The 15,473-nt window shown below is 38.6% G+C and overlaps 3 protein-coding genes across 4 annotated transcripts in view; 2 read left to right on the top strand and 1 right to left on the bottom strand.

Annotated features, from left to right (window-relative positions):
* bmper (BMP binding endothelial regulator) overlaps nucleotides 1–6,926 on the top strand; it is a 37,617-nt gene extending 30,691 nt beyond the window's left edge. The window contains exons 11-16 of the mRNA XM_072460111.1: nucleotides 877–922; nucleotides 2,626–2,780; nucleotides 3,226–3,427; nucleotides 4,476–4,818; nucleotides 5,254–5,384; nucleotides 5,877–6,926. Of these exons, the coding sequence (XP_072316212.1) occupies nucleotides 877–922; nucleotides 2,626–2,780; nucleotides 3,226–3,427; nucleotides 4,476–4,818; nucleotides 5,254–5,384; nucleotides 5,877–6,058 (1,059 nt within the window). The 3' untranslated portion in view covers nucleotides 6,059–6,926. The remainder of the gene's footprint in view (nucleotides 1–876; nucleotides 923–2,625; nucleotides 2,781–3,225; nucleotides 3,428–4,475; nucleotides 4,819–5,253; nucleotides 5,385–5,876) is intronic.
* Nucleotides 6,927–7,203: 277 nt separating this feature from the next.
* eaf1 (ELL associated factor 1) lies at nucleotides 7,204–13,126 on the bottom strand. 2 transcript variants are annotated; one of them, XM_072460113.1, is made up of 7 exons: nucleotides 12,876–13,126; nucleotides 11,615–11,709; nucleotides 11,403–11,539; nucleotides 10,903–11,010; nucleotides 10,781–10,839; nucleotides 9,563–9,766; nucleotides 7,204–8,790 (listed from the first exon to the last, which is right to left on the bottom strand). In XM_072460113.1, the coding sequence occupies exons 1-7, from the start codon at nucleotides 12,976–12,978 to the stop codon at nucleotides 8,741–8,743; spliced, it is 756 nt and encodes a 251-aa protein (XP_072316214.1). In that variant the 5' UTR covers nucleotides 12,979–13,126; the 3' UTR covers nucleotides 7,204–8,740. The 2 variants fall into 2 exon arrangements, with proteins under 2 accessions (XP_072316214.1, XP_072316213.1); XM_072460112.1 differs by having other exon boundaries at nucleotides 10,781–11,010.
* A 264-nt stretch (nucleotides 13,127–13,390) lies between these two features.
* mettl6 (methyltransferase 6, methylcytidine) lies at nucleotides 13,391–14,931 on the top strand. The gene is made up of 5 exons (XM_072461269.1): nucleotides 13,391–13,720; nucleotides 13,823–13,957; nucleotides 14,252–14,422; nucleotides 14,517–14,658; nucleotides 14,744–14,931. Exons 1-5 carry the CDS (start codon nucleotides 13,454–13,456, stop codon nucleotides 14,896–14,898), a joined length of 870 nt encoding a protein of 289 aa, XP_072317370.1. The 5' UTR covers nucleotides 13,391–13,453; the 3' UTR covers nucleotides 14,899–14,931.
* The last annotated feature ends 542 nt before the right edge of the window (nucleotides 14,932–15,473 follow it).

The raw sequence follows: 15,473 nt of genomic DNA, 5'->3' as shown, positions 1-15,473 counted from the left end.
GTGGTTGATTCTGATTTTGGTTTTGGTTGATTAGCCGTCAAATGGATGTCACACCAATGAAAGGAAAGTGTGCTTGATGTTTTTAAGGCAGTCCAAAGTTGGATTTAAAACTATTACAGTCGGGAGTTCCATTCTGGGATGTCGCGTTGGGTTTTAAGGTTCGACACTTATGAATGATTAGATCTGGTCCGATGGTTGGCTGGAATGAGGTGAGTGGCACTTATGCATCAACAGTTTTTGACGTTCCTCAAGAGATTTTTGGATCAAGTCAGAAGATAGAAAATACTCTTCTCTGAACCTTCAGAAAGAGCTTCAGTCGAGACATGAACTGGATACACTCTAATCTGAGGGCATATGTTTAGCAACTGTATCTCATTTACAGAAGATTTATAATAATAACTAGCACCAAATAATGTCAGCCATTGTGTTGTGTTGTTTGGTCTCTGCATTTGTCATATTGTGCGTCATATATAACACTGAGCATGATGTATGACCAGGTTTGGTCTTCTTGGTCAATAGAGCGTTTAAAAATTATGATTTACATTAATCACTTGAACTCAGAACCCAACTTTTAACAGATTTTCTCAACTAGTATGATACACTGTTCATGGTCTGCCCTAATGTGACTATATCTCCTGTAGTTAATCCCTCTGTCTTTTACCTTTTGTATCATGGAACTATATTCAACCAGTGAATGCATGTGCAGTTTTGACGTCCTATCTCGTGTCAGACGTTGCCTTTGTGTGAGCAGCCTCTGTCCATTGAGCGTCTGTGGAGATCCGGGCTTCTGTTTCTTTTCCATGGACCTGCTGCATCTTTTATTTATTTCTTTAATCCCTGAAAGCCTATCTGACCCCTGTGTTCTGTCTGTTACAGAATAAGATCCTCAACAGGACTGGCTGCTGTCCGGTCTGCACTGAAAGTGAGTAAGTCCTCCATGACAACATACACCCACACCTGGAATTTTCTATGCTTATACTATATATACATCAACAGAATACAGGGAGAATCATGTTTGTAATATGCAGGTATGTTGAGATAGCAGGCCTGTTAACCTACTGTTGAGATGGAATATAGTCTCTCTTTACCATAAATGATGCTTTTTAGACATACAGAAGTATATGGTATAGAATATAGGAGATATTTGGAGACATTTCTTGACACTGAATGCAGAAAGTAAAAACGTCTGTGGTTGGAAGATTAACGGTTCTGTCCCACTGAATATGGGTGGGCAGAATGAAAATGTATGTGAACAAAAATAAACGTACAGTGTTGGGAAGTAACTAAAAACGTGTACCGAAAATATCCAACATACATGTTTTTGGGATAATTGGGTACAATTATTGGTATCATGCTTAATTTACTAAAAGAAAATAAATACTGGCTTTAAACTTCAGTGTAATAATCTGAAAAATAGAAAAAACACTTCTCTTGCTTGTCTAATTAGTGATTAATAAATTCATAATACATGGTAAATCAAGCTTTTATGTTCTAATCCTACGTTGCTTTTATTTTGTTGTATTTTTTTTAAGTATTCAGAATACAGTACTCTGACTACTGGACCATGTAACGGAATAGGATTTCTGTGTGTTGCTATAGCATAAATTGATTTGTGTTAAAAAACAAACAACCACAACAAACATGTACGAGACCCCATGTTACGTTAGCTAACAGAGCTAAAATAAGAATCAGCTAAATATGTCGCTAACCTTGTAAGGACTGAATTGGCACATTATAACAGCCTATGCATCTAAAATAAAGATTGAAGAAAACCTTTAAGCCTAAATATAAAACGTACCTGCAAAGCGAAGAAGACAAACCCAGTTCTGCCACAGATCCGCCATTTTGCATTGGTGGCTATGCTAGCAAATGTTTATTAAACATATTTTTTCACAATCAATTAAAGATTAGATTAGGGTTAGGTTTAGGTTTAGGAACAGGTAATTTGGTTAAGATAGAGTTTTGGGCCAGTTTTGCTAAACACGTTGACGCAAATAAATTTTCTTGTGCTTTTGTAGTTATTAAAAACACTGTTCTAAGTTTGTTTTAGAGCCATTATTTTATTTACACAGCTTTAATTTCTGTTTTACGTTTTATTACATTCGTATCCTTCATACTAAAACTGCTGTTGCCATATGTATTGATGAATTTCTGAGCCTTTGAAGAAAAAAAAAAAAAAAAGGCCAACATGATACAGAAGTTTATTCCATTCTTTCACTAACATCTGGGCATTTCCCATAAACACTTTTCCAGACAGTGCTTTTAACCGGAGGCTGTTTAAATTCAAATGACAGTTGCCTGATAGAAGCAAATATTCATTGTAAGCTGTAAATGTACCGTATTTTGGAAGCAAGACCAAACGAGGAGGTTGTTTTCATGTGGTTAGTTCTTAGTGCACTCGATAAAGCTGTTTTCTACCACAATAAACTTCAGCGGTCGGAATTATTCAAACGCCCGCCTCACATTTCCCATTTGTCATAACATTTGAGTTGAGTGCTGACGCTTCATCACAGTGTTTACGCCAACACATATTCAGACGAAAGGATCACAACGGCTTTTTGACAGCTGGAGAATTTTTACAGTAACTTATTGTTTTTGTGTTTCCGTGTGTGTGTTTTTCTCCAGAGCCAGGCGTGTGTACCGTTTTTGGAGACCCTCACTACAACACGTTCGATGGCCGGACCTTTAACTTCCAGGGGACGTGCCAATATGTCCTGACCAGAGACTGCGGGAGTGGAGCGGTGACAAACAACATCAACAGCCCAGACTCCAGCTTTACGGTGAGATTTGATTCTATTAACCTTTATTCAACAGGGTTAGAACCCATTGAGATTGAGACCTTTTTCAAGGGTGACGGCGAGCAAAGCGAAGACAGCGCACACACTTTAAAATATGAAACGTTTAAAAGACATTTAAGAAAATAAAAACAAAATCTATATTTAAAAGCACTGACCATTTTTTAAAGGTGAAGGCTCGCTTTCCCCAGTCAGTCCTCACACGAGGGACAGACAAACCAATCAGATCACATGAGCACAGGGCATAATGAGCCTCCACTCTGCACCAGGGCACACAAGTAGGAAGCTGCACAGCCACATATAACTTTATACAATAAAACTATCTAATGTGTGAACCTCCTGGCACCCAAAGAAGGCCATCCAGATACCGTCGATTAGCTCTGGGATTCTGGGATGACTGTGATGAAGTGACTGTATGTTTTCTCCCCAGGTGCTTGTGAAGAACGATGCCCGGCGGACGCGCTCCTTCTCCTGGACTCAGTCTGTGGAGGTGCGGCTGGAGGGTGTGGTGCTGGGTCTCCATCAGCACCTGACCGTGAGGAGGAACGGCAGCCGCATCGCCCTGCCCTACCACGGCCCCGGGGTGCACATCGACCTGGACGGGTACCTGCTCAAGCTCACCACCATCGCAGGTCTGCAAGTGTCCTGGGTTTAAGATGGGAATTAGCAGTAACAGTGATGACAATGACACCTATTGATAAACTGATTTCGGTCAAATATGCATAATAAAGATCACAGTCTGACAACAAGCAGATTTGAATAGAAAATAGTAATTTCTCACCCAACGCTGACTTGACATTGTGATAACCTGCCGCGTTTCCAGTGATGGTATTTATTATTGACACATGGTACTAACATCAAGAACAAATATATTGTTTTTTCTATCACTCTACAACATCTAACTTTATCCCAACAAAATGCATTACACAAAGAGACGTTGAAATGCGGAGTAGTTTCCTGTTCACTCTAGTTTCAGCCACGTCTCACACAGAAAAGTGTAATTCAGGTGTAATTTAGATTTGATTTACTTAGAAAACATTGGTTCTGTTTGGGTGATGTCAGCTGCTCAGGCTGCTCAGTTCTGTGGGCCAGGACCTGAGCATGTAGACGCACTCCACCAAAAAGAACCGTTCTAGAGGCTGTTGTTGTGATAAAAGATAATTGAGTTATATCCTGGATCAACATGTGCCAAAATGAGTCAGTGATGCTGCATATTTTATATAAGTCATTTTACATTATGAGCCGCAACGACCTCACAAAGCCTCACAAAGCAGCTTTCTGATTGGACAATTGACACTAGGCATAAGAACCCCCCCAAAAAGTAAACATAATATATTTTAAAAATGTATTAATTAACATTACAATTGGCATCAAGATAAATAATGATAATGATGATAATAATAATAATAATAATGATAATAATAATAATAATAATAATAATAATAATAATAATAATAATAATAATAATAATCTAGTACCCTGCCTGTCTCCATGGCAATATGTTTGTAATGCATTGCAGTGTAACATCTGAAAAGTTCCATAGGGTACCTTTTAATATCGGATGCCAATGATAGAAAATGTTTATGAAATATTAAAAAAAACAATCCATTATACATTTTATTTCATTATATATGATTATTTTTTGTCCTCAGTGTATTTAACCTTCTCCTCTCTGTACAGGCCTGGAGATCACATGGGACGGGGACAGTTTTGTGGAGGTGGTCGCCGCCCCTCACCTGCGCGGGCGTCTCTGTGGCCTCTGCGGGAACTATAACGGTCAGAAGAGGGACGACACCATGGGCGGGGACGGCCAGTTCAAGTTCGACGTGGACGAGTTCGCCGAGTCGTGGAGGGTGGAGGGAAACGAGGTCTGCTCCCAACAGCACCCACCCAGACGACCCACCTCCTTCCTCTGTCCTGGCAGCGTCAAAGTCAAGTTCCGAGCCCACCGCGAGTGTCAGAAGATCAAGTCCTGGGAGTTTCAGAAGTGTCATCGAGTGGTGGACTTTACATCCTTCTACAGGTATGGGTTATTCTATTTCTTTTCAGTCGAATGATACTCGTTCCAATGGCAAATTTCCTCATTCAGTTCCAGTTATTGTAATGTTTTTTAATGTTTGAAATTGTCTTTTTTGCAGTGAATAGGTGGGAGTATTTTGTTTTTAATTACCAATATAATAATATCATATAACTTTAATAGTCACATACAGTATCATGGTTAACAGTTCTATTTGTTTTGACTATTATGCTATTATTAAGTTATTATTTGATGTTGATGATAATGATTCTTATTATTTATACATTTTTGCGTACAGTTTCTTGCAAGCTTTTAACATGAGTGTCACAATTTGGCTAAAATTGTCGACCATGCACCAACATTACACACACATATCAGCATAAACATGGTGATAAAGTGACGTAAATAACAAAATAATATTGATGTTTGTTGTATGTCCAGGTCATGTGTGACAGACATGTGTGAGTGCCCGGTCCATAAGAACTGTTACTGTGAGTCGTTCATCGCCTACAGTCGAGCGTGTGAGCGGGAGGGCGTCCCTGTGCTGTGGAAGCCTGACGCTGCCTGTGTCGGTGAGTTTACCAGAGAGAAACATTACGATATTATATAGTATTTAGAGCTACGGTATTTTATAAAGAAAGAAATTCAGATTTAATTGACGTCAAAAGTTTATGATGGCTTCTAATTCAGTAATTCCATGCCCTGTTCCTAACGTTTACTATGACCGTGCTCGACAGTAAAAAATAAAACACTAGTTTGTAAAAAATACCCTTATTTATTGTATATTCTAGCTTCAGCTGTTCTAATCTTCAGAACTCATTTACATAAGAACCCTACGCTACAAAATCACTCAGATTTTAAATGTTCAGGGACGTGGGCGGGGCTAGAAGGTAGGTGAAAACAGCATGAATCATTCAAAACACAACTTTGGGTGAACTAATGATGAGGAAACACTGTTGAAGCAATGTTCAAAGCTCATTAAAGTTGAATTTGCATAATGTCCCCTTTAAAAGTTGACGTGTGATGGTAAAACGCGTAAACACATAAACGTCTCTCTCTCTCAGCCACTCAGTGTAAACACGGAGCCGTTTACGACACGTGCGGTCCGGGCTGCACCAAGACCTGCGACAACTGGAACGAGATCGGCCCGTGTCACAAGCCGTGCGTCGCGGGATGCCACTGTCCCGCCAACCTGGTGCTGTTCCAGGGCCGCTGCATCAGGCCCACCTCGTGCCCCGGCCGGTGACCCCTGTGAGCCGGGCCACACGGTGGACTCTAGTGTTACAAATATGGGGCCAAACGAGGCAGGAAGGAACCAAGGTACTCAGGAACCTTTCTACACAAGAACACTCGGGCATGACGAACAGCAGCGGACGTGTGATGTTGCGACGCCTCTTGTATAAACACGATGTGACCTTTGTTGACCTCCGAGGGCAAAGGTCATGGAGGCAAAACTCACTGCCAAGCGCCAACTCAGGGGCCATTCTGGAGAGCTGCCTCGCTTTTGCATTTGTGCGTATTGGACCCTCAGGAAAAGAGCACGCCATACGGACTCCCATTTGAGCCAAAATGGCGTCTCCGTGACTTTGAAGAACCTCATATGAACCACATCAGTGCCCCATCATTTCAAACTGTAAGCTAGCAAGATTAATATGACAGACAGACCTTATTGTTCTAATTATTATTATTATTATTATTATTATTATTATTAATATTATTTTGTGGTTGATATTGTTTATTTATATATCGCGGATGGCATGTCGTAGCAAGAGCCAAAATCCTGAATTGAATGAAATGATTTAAAGGGAAAAAGCTATTTATGTCTGTGTTTGTCGTTTCGTTTCTGTTTGTTGAAGAGAATTGCCCAAATGTGACACGGTTGCACCATGGCAGGGAAATCGTACTGTATTGTGTCGTGCTGCAGGTCTGCTCACTCTGTCTGAAGGGGATCTGACCGGAAGAAGAAACAAGCATTTGTCTCACTTGACTCCCAACTCATTAAGGCCAGCAATATAATCTTTTTTTTTTAAATCAAATTGTGTGCTCGTCTTTTGTTGTTATTGCTGTGGTACATAAATCAGTAAATTAAGCTTGTTAAATAAAGAGTAAAACAATGAATAGAAAGTTGTTGATTGTGGACTAAAAGGAAATAGGGTTGAATTTTGAGCCAACGCTGCCACCTAGCGGTCATCATTGGACCTAAACATTGACATATTGACAAATTGTGTAGCGCATAATGGCTTAGTCACTGTTATATTCTGGAAATAAATTTATACTGAAATTGCCCAACTATGATGACCTTTCTGACATAGAAAATGCAGTTTTATTGAAGAAATGTATGTGTGTTTTTTGTGTATCTTCATGTGTAATAAGTATGAAAAGGGAAAAATACAAAGTTTTACACACTTTAATTCAGTTTAACTTGTAAAAACAGCTCCAACGCATCAATGGCAAACCAAAGGGAAAAAAACAACACCTCCACACAAAGTCAAATATTACAGTTTTTCACCAAGAATTCAGGAGCAGCAAACATAACAATACAACGTCAGGACGAGACTAAAGAAAACAAACAAAAGTGATGATATTACCTGATAAGTGTATGCAGCTTATGGCAGACATGTGTAATACGTTTATTCTCAAAAGAAATACCTGTGATTGTTTAAAGTGGAGTCCGGCAAATAAACACACACAATAAACCCCTGACAATAACATGCTTCTTAGCTTTGATTGGGCCAAAATAAGAGGTGACATAATGTTCTTTGGTTTTGTGCCACATTCAGTTCAAGATAAAGGAAACATGTAAACATCAAAAGAAATACATTAGTTCTATCTTGATCTAAAAAGGGACAATTTTAAAGGTGCACTGCATAACGTTTGGAGATTGCTTTAACTGGAATGTTCCACTAGTTTAATGCCATACTGTGGAACATTTCCTGTCGATAAAGCAATATCTCCACGGAGACAAGCGGTGCACCTTTGTTAGAGGGTAGTCATGAGAAAACCGTCACAATTAGATAGTTTACCTTTACAACATTAACAGAACTGTACTATTTAAACATATTTAGAAGTGCTATCATCACTATTACTAAATGAATGTCCTTTTTCAAAAACACAGTGCCCTTGTTCATCTCCATCAGGTAACTACTGTCAGTGGAGGTGCATTAATATCTCACCAAATACCAAATATAGTGATGTAAAAGTAAGCGTTGCAGTAAAGTCTGTGCAGAGACGTTTGGTGCTGCAGATTAATATTTCATACATTCAACGGTTTGTTCACATTGACTCAAATAGCTTATTCCAGCTTGAGGAGGATTATGAAATCATAAAATCACGCTTATTAGTGGATTTAAAATATTGGTATACATTTAAATCTTAGCATATGTAATTTTAGTTATATAAATTGTCCAATTTGTCATATCAAATTTTGGAGGGTTTCCACAATTGTAATTAAATGCATCTAATTGTATCTTCCCAATTCAAGGCATTAAGCAAAACATTCTGACTTTTTTAAGATGTTTTAAAGGATTTCATAAAAGAACCTTTAGTGACCACAAACCTTCTCAACATTTTCAAAGTGTTAAAACCATTTTAAACAGAGTATTAAATGTTCCCATAGTATTAATAAAGCAGGTGGGCTACAGGTCAAAACCAGCCTACATATGTCTCTGTGTGAACATCTCTAATGTCTAATAAAGGCTAAGGGTTTCCTTTAATATCTTTCATTCCTGAAACACAAAATATATGATATGGGTAAAAAATAAACTAGCTGCTCTAAGTACTGAAAATATACAAGTGCACTAAGATACCTCGATATATCTCAACCCGAACACCCATCTGTCTGAATAAAACTAACTATACATCTACTATAAATACACGCTTCAGGGAGAAGATACAGAATCACAAGGGAGGGGCTGGCAGAGGTCAGAGGTCAGTCGTCATCACTGTCACTGCCAGACTCACTCAGCTGCAGGTCGTTTCCTAAAACATCAGCAAGAAAAAAAAAACACATTTTAAAACTATGTATCTGCAGGACATAAAACACCATCAATGGAAATGATTGATGGATACCTGTGGAAAGTACTTTTGGCTTCAGCAACAAACAAAAAAAGGATATTGATGATATAAATAATATAGATTAAAAAATCAGGAAATATATAAGAAATCTATCTACTTCCTATAGCAAGCTAATTGTTCTCACAGATTTGAATTTTTCTGCAACATTTACCAAAGTAAAGTGTTAATTCTGTGATGGAAACTTAACCTTGACCACAACAGCTGACAACGATGCCATTCTTTTGTGCAATTCTATTCTTAGGCTAAAACGTTACGCACTGGGGCTTTAACGCAGAATTACCAAACTTTTGTCATATAAATAATCAAAGTAAGTTTACCCAGCAGAAAAGCATAACTTTCTGACAATAAGTTGAGTATTACACATTGTTTTTATCTAATTGGGAAACATTTTATAGATCACATGTGCTTCACTATATGACGCTTTGTGCTGAGAGCTGATTGGTTGTCCTTTGGTGGTCCACCCTACTTCACTTCTCTGTCTGAAAAAGCTGTTCTTAAGTTGTAATTGTAGCCCAAACATGAATGCATGTGAATATTAGTAAGCTAAGAACAAGTTAGATTTAAACACTTTCACACTTAGAGGTGACCCAGCCTTAAAACAGACCAGGCAGCCATATAAAACAATCGGGACTTTGTGGAAACATAACATTGCTGTGTGTATGTGTGCATTTCTTACGGAGTGTGTTCATGAGCTGGTTGTTGCCCTGCCCGTTGGCCACCAGGGGGCGTGTGGGCGAGGTCTGGGTGAGTGGTCTGGGGGTCTCGTGTTCCCTGTCGCTGTTGGAGCTGTCGTTGTCGCTGCCGGAGCCGCTGGCCGAGTCTGAGCTACTGCTGCCACTGCTGCTCATCTGCTCGATCACCTCCACCTCTGCACGCAGCTCTGCCACAGACGCACAACAGGAAGTGTGTTACAAGTGTCGTGAAGTGAAAGAAGCTGCCGAGAAAAACATCTTTTCCTGTATGAAAATCCGAAATTAAGCTGATGAATTGTTGGGATGTAAATGTTTTAAATTGTTGTGTCTGTCATTTGCAGTTTTGATTAATTCCATGTCAAGTCTCTGCCATACTTGTCCTGTTTAACCTCATCTACTAAAACAGTTCGTCACAGGGTAAAAGCTCACGTCTCACACCCTAAATGTCTATTCTTTTGTTTTGTCCCAGGTAATTGTATAATTACAAACGTTTCAAATCCTAATTTTAAAGAGACGGTCTGTATATTTTTCCATGTAATAAAAGTAAACTCTGTTTTGCCCCAGAACAGATATATTGTACCAGGAGCTATTTGGCAAAAAAAATTAGACCATTGTGCGCTTTCTGCATCTAATTATAAAGCATTTTATTCTCAGCGAAGGAGGAAAGGCGCTGTAAGTATGCTAGTTGTCAGTTGTCAGCGTTACCGTGACGACAAAACTCTGCTCTGGTCTTTGAAAGTTGTAAAAAGCACTAAACTTGTGCTTAATGTTGATTAAGATACTAAGAATGCAATATGTAAGAGAGTCACACATTTGAGACAATAAAAAGCAGATTTACCTTTTCTGGTTGGAGTTCCACCATCTGCTTGGATAGGGTTAGTTTGAATTTGCCTTCATTGTTCCACAGTATGGCATTAAATATAACCACCTTGCAAACAATTGATATAATAATATCATAAATGCCATACTGTGGAACATTCTAGTCAAAGCAATTAGATGTAGATTAGCAATTAGACCAGTTACATAGTGAACCTTTGCGTTCTTTGAGGCAGATGTTTGACTCATTTCATGTCTGACTTGCACAGAATGTCGTCATCAGTTAAAATAAGTCCACTCATCCGCATTAAGTGTCCTTTTGTGACCAAATGGACATGAATATAGACACAGTTTGGAGTGCCGCCACTAAAGCAGGTCCTCCTCACCTCTCTTGATGTCGTCGAGCTGTGGTTCTGGGGAGGGGTTGTCTTTGGACGGGGAGGGGTTGTCTTTGGACGGGGAGGGGTTGTCTTTGGACGGGGAGGGGTTGTCTTTGGACGGGGAGGGGGACATCTTGACCCCAGGTTTGGTGGGGGCCCGGAACTGAGAGCTGGTCTGACTGGAGCGCATCGACTGCTGCTCGATCCTGGCTTGGATCTTACTGCTGCCCTCGGCCCTGAATCCCACACAAAACACATGCAGTCATTTTACATTCATCACTGGGGCATTTCACACAGAGAAGCGTACACAGGGAGTGTAAATGTTCTTGTACAAGAAGATTCAACAGTGGCAAATTGAATAGTTGTTCTTATCCTATCTTCAAAGCGTTTTGTAGCTTGCTTTTAGTTTGAATTATTAATGTGCCAAAGAAGCCTGTGAAAAGTTTTTTTAAATGGTTTTATTTCCGTGTACACATGTCCTATAAAAATCATTTAAATGTTCTTTTAAAAAAAATGTATGCTTTTTTTCAAAAGGCACAAGTATAAGAACATTTAGATTTGGTTGATTATAAGTTTTAATTAATACTTCATACAGAATGTTATAAAAATAAAGATGCAAACCCTGTACCTTGTTTTCTTGACCTGGATGCTGCTGCTCAGTTTCTCCAGCACAAACTCTCCTGTGTCATGGTTAATGATGAGCACACAGTCTTTCTGATAGGGCCGTTTGTTCCCTTTGAACACTGTCATGGGAGGAGTGGATCCCTGCAACAACAGCACAACATGTTGAGCTCTAGCATTTGTAAATGGGTTACCACGCGGACTGAACATATCTCTCACCGGTATGTGAGGTAGTGTTATGGTCACTTCATCTCCTTTGCCGACCTGCAGCTCTCCCTCACAGCTGGTGTCTATAGAAGCCGGCTTGAAATCATCTGGAAACAAAAATATTAAGACTTTTTTCCCAAGAGATGTTCTTTCATATGAAATGTAGAAATATTATTAACATTGACTGATTTTTGTTTTTGTGTAATTAGCCCATGTTCATTAAACTACTGAACACATTTGCAGCTTTAAACTTTTATTCAGTATGTTTCAAAAATGTCAAAAATAATCCCGAATTGTCATTTCAAATCAATCTTTGCTACAATCTAAATGTCTACATGTAACGTCATTTTTTTCCTCACAATAATGGTAAGAATAGTAAAGGGCAAAGCGCAAACTTTCACTACCAGTCAAAGGATTGGACACACTTTTTCATGTTTCTTTCATATTTTCATGACTATTTACACTATGAATCCCACTGAAGGCACCAAAACAATTAATGAACACATGGAATGTAGTAAACTAAAATGTGTGAAATGAATAGATTCTTCAACATAGTAACCTTTGGTCACTGGTGGTTGTTGAAGCCACGTGAAAAGGCCAGGGGCAAAGGGCCACTGAAGAAGTACTTAACATGTTTTATTTCCTACATTATTCCATGCATCTTGCTTCATATAGTTTATGTTTTAGTAGGTATCTAAAATTTAGAGAAAGTAAACATTAAGAAAAAGCTTTGAATGAGACGGTGTGTCCAAAATGAATGATAGTGTATAACTCACAGTTTATGGTGATGAGGCACACAGGTATTGACAGAATAAAAACGTGTAAATAACTTTGATTAGTATAATATAGGTGTGGCAAACTTGAATGCATTTTGCAACGTGTTCGGAAACTATAATGAATTTCATTAGGAATGAACACACACACGACATAGCGCCATGGTCACGTGAACAAGAATAAGTACCACACTTGAAATTAATATTTTATTAACCTGTAATGGCTTCAGACAATTGAAAGACTGTATTGTCTAAATAAAAACTTCAAATAGACAACACTGTTTGTTTGTATTCTTATTGTGAATATTTGTCATCTCTTCACTATCATCATTGGATCATCATTGGACAAACTGATTCAAGACACGCTGCTCAAGAGCTCATTTATTACATTGTTGTATATCTCGTGTTACTTAATCCGCATATGACACTATTTAAATAATAAGTCTGTTATTCTTTTTTCAGCACTAAACTTAACTTTCGCCAGATGCACTCTCACTCACATCTGATTGTGTGGAAGGAGGATTTTGGCCTCTTCTCAAAGCTTTCCCCGAGCTTTAACACATGCTCCTCTTTATCCAGCAGCGGGTTCGTGCTCCCATTCATGTCTGCATTTATATCCACACGGAGAGTGTAATCATTTATACGCGCTACTCAAAGCAACATCCAATAACTTCTGTAAAGTAACTAGGTTCCAGTTAGCCGCTTGCTAATCTTTAGCAAAACAACAACGACGTCACTGGGGCACGCCTTTTCCGTTTTGGGTCTATGGAGCTATATTAACTACTGATTACATGTTTAAAGATGTATATAATTACAACAACAGCAAAGCTATATTTTACATAATCAATTTTAAAAAATTAAACATTATTGAAGCATTTCTTTCATTGTTGTTCATGCTGGGGGGGACCCCGTTTTTTGTTCCTACACGGACCACATATATAACCGGACAAGATGGTGGCGTCAACATGAAAGTGTTTTTTTTTTCTACTTTCAAGCTTTATTTTGCTGATAAAATGCCCTTAGTTGTTTCGTTCCACGTCACATAATCTATGCAAACCATTATAAAGTACAAATTTAAATGGTGCTATCAGAAAAAGACAAAGAAATGGCAGATTCTCCTTTTGCTATAGGACAAACCGCGTCCCCCAAAGGCAGAGTTTTGACTGAAGAGGAGTTAAAAACTCTTCACCACGATACGATTTTGGTTTCAGACTTTAAACAGATGAAGCTGGAAACAGAGGCACAGAAAAACTGGGATTTATTTTACAAGCGAAATGCTACAAATTTCTTTAAAGACAGGCACTGGACTACAAGGGAGTTTGAAGAGCTCAAAGCATGCAGAAAGGTTGAAACATTTGGAGTTATTCACTATTCTGTTTACTTTGCTTTGTTTATGTTGAGATGTTTTTGTATCTTATATCCCCTTTTCATTCTTTATTCTTTTCAGTTTGAGTCACAGAAACTGGTGCTACTAGAAGCTGGCTGTGGTGTAGGAAACTGCATATTTCCACTCTTGGAAGAAGACCTCAATGTATTTTTTTATGCATGCGACTTTTCTCCAAGAGCTGTAGAATTTGTCAAAGTGAGTGATAAAAAATACCTCAAATGTTATCTTTTATTTGCCATAAACTGGGGGCGAAATTCAGACTAAATTAAGAACTCTATTATTTATCACACGATATTAGTTTTACAAATTTCCACTGGGAATTACATGTGAATTATGTGAACTTAACTACAACTTCACTTCAATTTCAATGCAAATAAGAATATCTGCAAATAAGAATTATCGGCCACAACTGCAAGACAATTATTTTGGCATCGGCTGAAAAAATCCATCTATGCCTAACTTCTATTGTTATTTTGTGTTGTTTAAAAGCAAAACCCCTTGTACTGCCCTGAGCGCTGCTGTGCCTTCCAGTGTGATCTAACTAAAGATGACCTCAGAGAACATATACCAGAGAACAGTGTCGATGTCATCACTCTCATCTTTGTCCTCTCAGCCATCCATCCTGACAAAATGAGGTTAGCACTGGAGAATATAAGCAGGGTAAGTAGACAGAATGCACACAAGATAAGTATTTAAAAAATACAATATGCTTTGATTTTTTTTTTCTGTTTTTATTTTATTATACTTGTATCAGGTTGTCAAGCCTGGAGGGCTGGTCTTGTTTAGAGATTATGGTCTATATGACCACGCCATGCTTCGGTTTAAAGCGGGGAACAAGCTTGGGGATTACTTTTATGTCCGTCAAGATGGCACCAGGTCCTACTTTTTTTCTAAAGGTCAGCAGTATATTTAATTGATTCCCTTTTCAGAATTATGTAAGGTTATTTTTTGTATTCCATATTCTGTTGTATGTTTTTCTAGAATTCCTGGCAGAGCTGGTTGAGAGCGCAGGCTTCCAGTCCATCACTAATGACTATGTCCTGAGAGAGACAGTCAACAAGAAGGAGGGACTCTGTGTCCCCCGGGTGTTCCTACAAAGCAAATTTACCAAGAACTGTCCATCGCAAACTCCTTGATACAAAAAGTATGGTACACGGGAGACCATATGATGATGGACAATAATTATAGTTTCATGTACACAGACTTTTTACATTTTTGTAATATTTTAATACTCCACCATACATTTTGAATTTATATTTAACCACAGTTTAGTTGGGTTAAAAAAAATATTTTACTGTCCAACACAGAGCACCAGTGGGGGGCACTGTCGGGTTTTTAAGCTGCCTTCTCAGAGCTAAAAGCTCAGCTGCATTTTATTTGACACACAGATTATTATAAATTTTTAAACAGTTTAAAGCTCTTTGATGTTATTTCATTTTTCAGTTTGCACCAAACAAAAAAGATATGGGCATAGCAAGATGGCGTATGCGTATAATCACTGAGACACTTATTGAAGATCCTCCTATATTATACTATTTTTCCTGTTTTCTAGTCTACCCTAAGGGCATAGTTGATAATAATAAGTGTTGTGCAACACCCATAACATAGTAGTTAGAAAATATCATCCATATCTCAGACCCTGCTCCCCTACCCGGAAATACAAACGGCTTAGAGATTCGCCCCACTCTTGTGGCGAGTGATCCGTTCCCCC

Source organism: Eucyclogobius newberryi, unplaced genomic scaffold (genome assembly GCF_026437365.1).
Source record: "Eucyclogobius newberryi isolate DKJ021-1_F unplaced genomic scaffold, fEucNew1.0.hap1 SCAF_3, whole genome shotgun sequence".
NCBI classification, from domain to species: Eukaryota; Metazoa; Chordata; class Actinopteri; order Gobiiformes; family Gobiidae; genus Eucyclogobius; species Eucyclogobius newberryi.
Note: the sequence above shows the minus strand (reverse complement) of the source record. Positions and strands in the feature narration are given on the sequence as shown.

Coding starts and splice junctions, on each gene's coding strand:
- eaf1 (XM_072460112.1), bottom strand. CDS start 12,978: ATGAATGGGAGCACGAACCCGCTGCTGGATAAAGAGGAGCATGTGTTA. Junction 11,540..11,614: donor TAACACTACCTCACATACCG/GTGAGAGATATG, acceptor CTGTTGTTGCAG/GGATCCACTCCTCCCATGAC. Junction 11,011..11,402: donor ATCCAGGTCAAGAAAACAAG/GTACAGGGTTTG, acceptor TGTGGGATTCAG/GGCCGAGGGCAGCAGTAAGA.
- mettl6 (XM_072461269.1), top strand. CDS start 13,454: ATGGTGCTATCAGAAAAAGACAAAGAAATGGCAGATTCTCCTTTTGCT. Junction 13,958..14,251: donor GAGCTGTAGAATTTGTCAAA/GTGAGTGATAAA, acceptor GTTGTTTAAAAG/CAAAACCCCTTGTACTGCCC. Junction 14,423..14,516: donor CACTGGAGAATATAAGCAGG/GTAAGTAGACAG, acceptor TACTTGTATCAG/GTTGTCAAGCCTGGAGGGCT.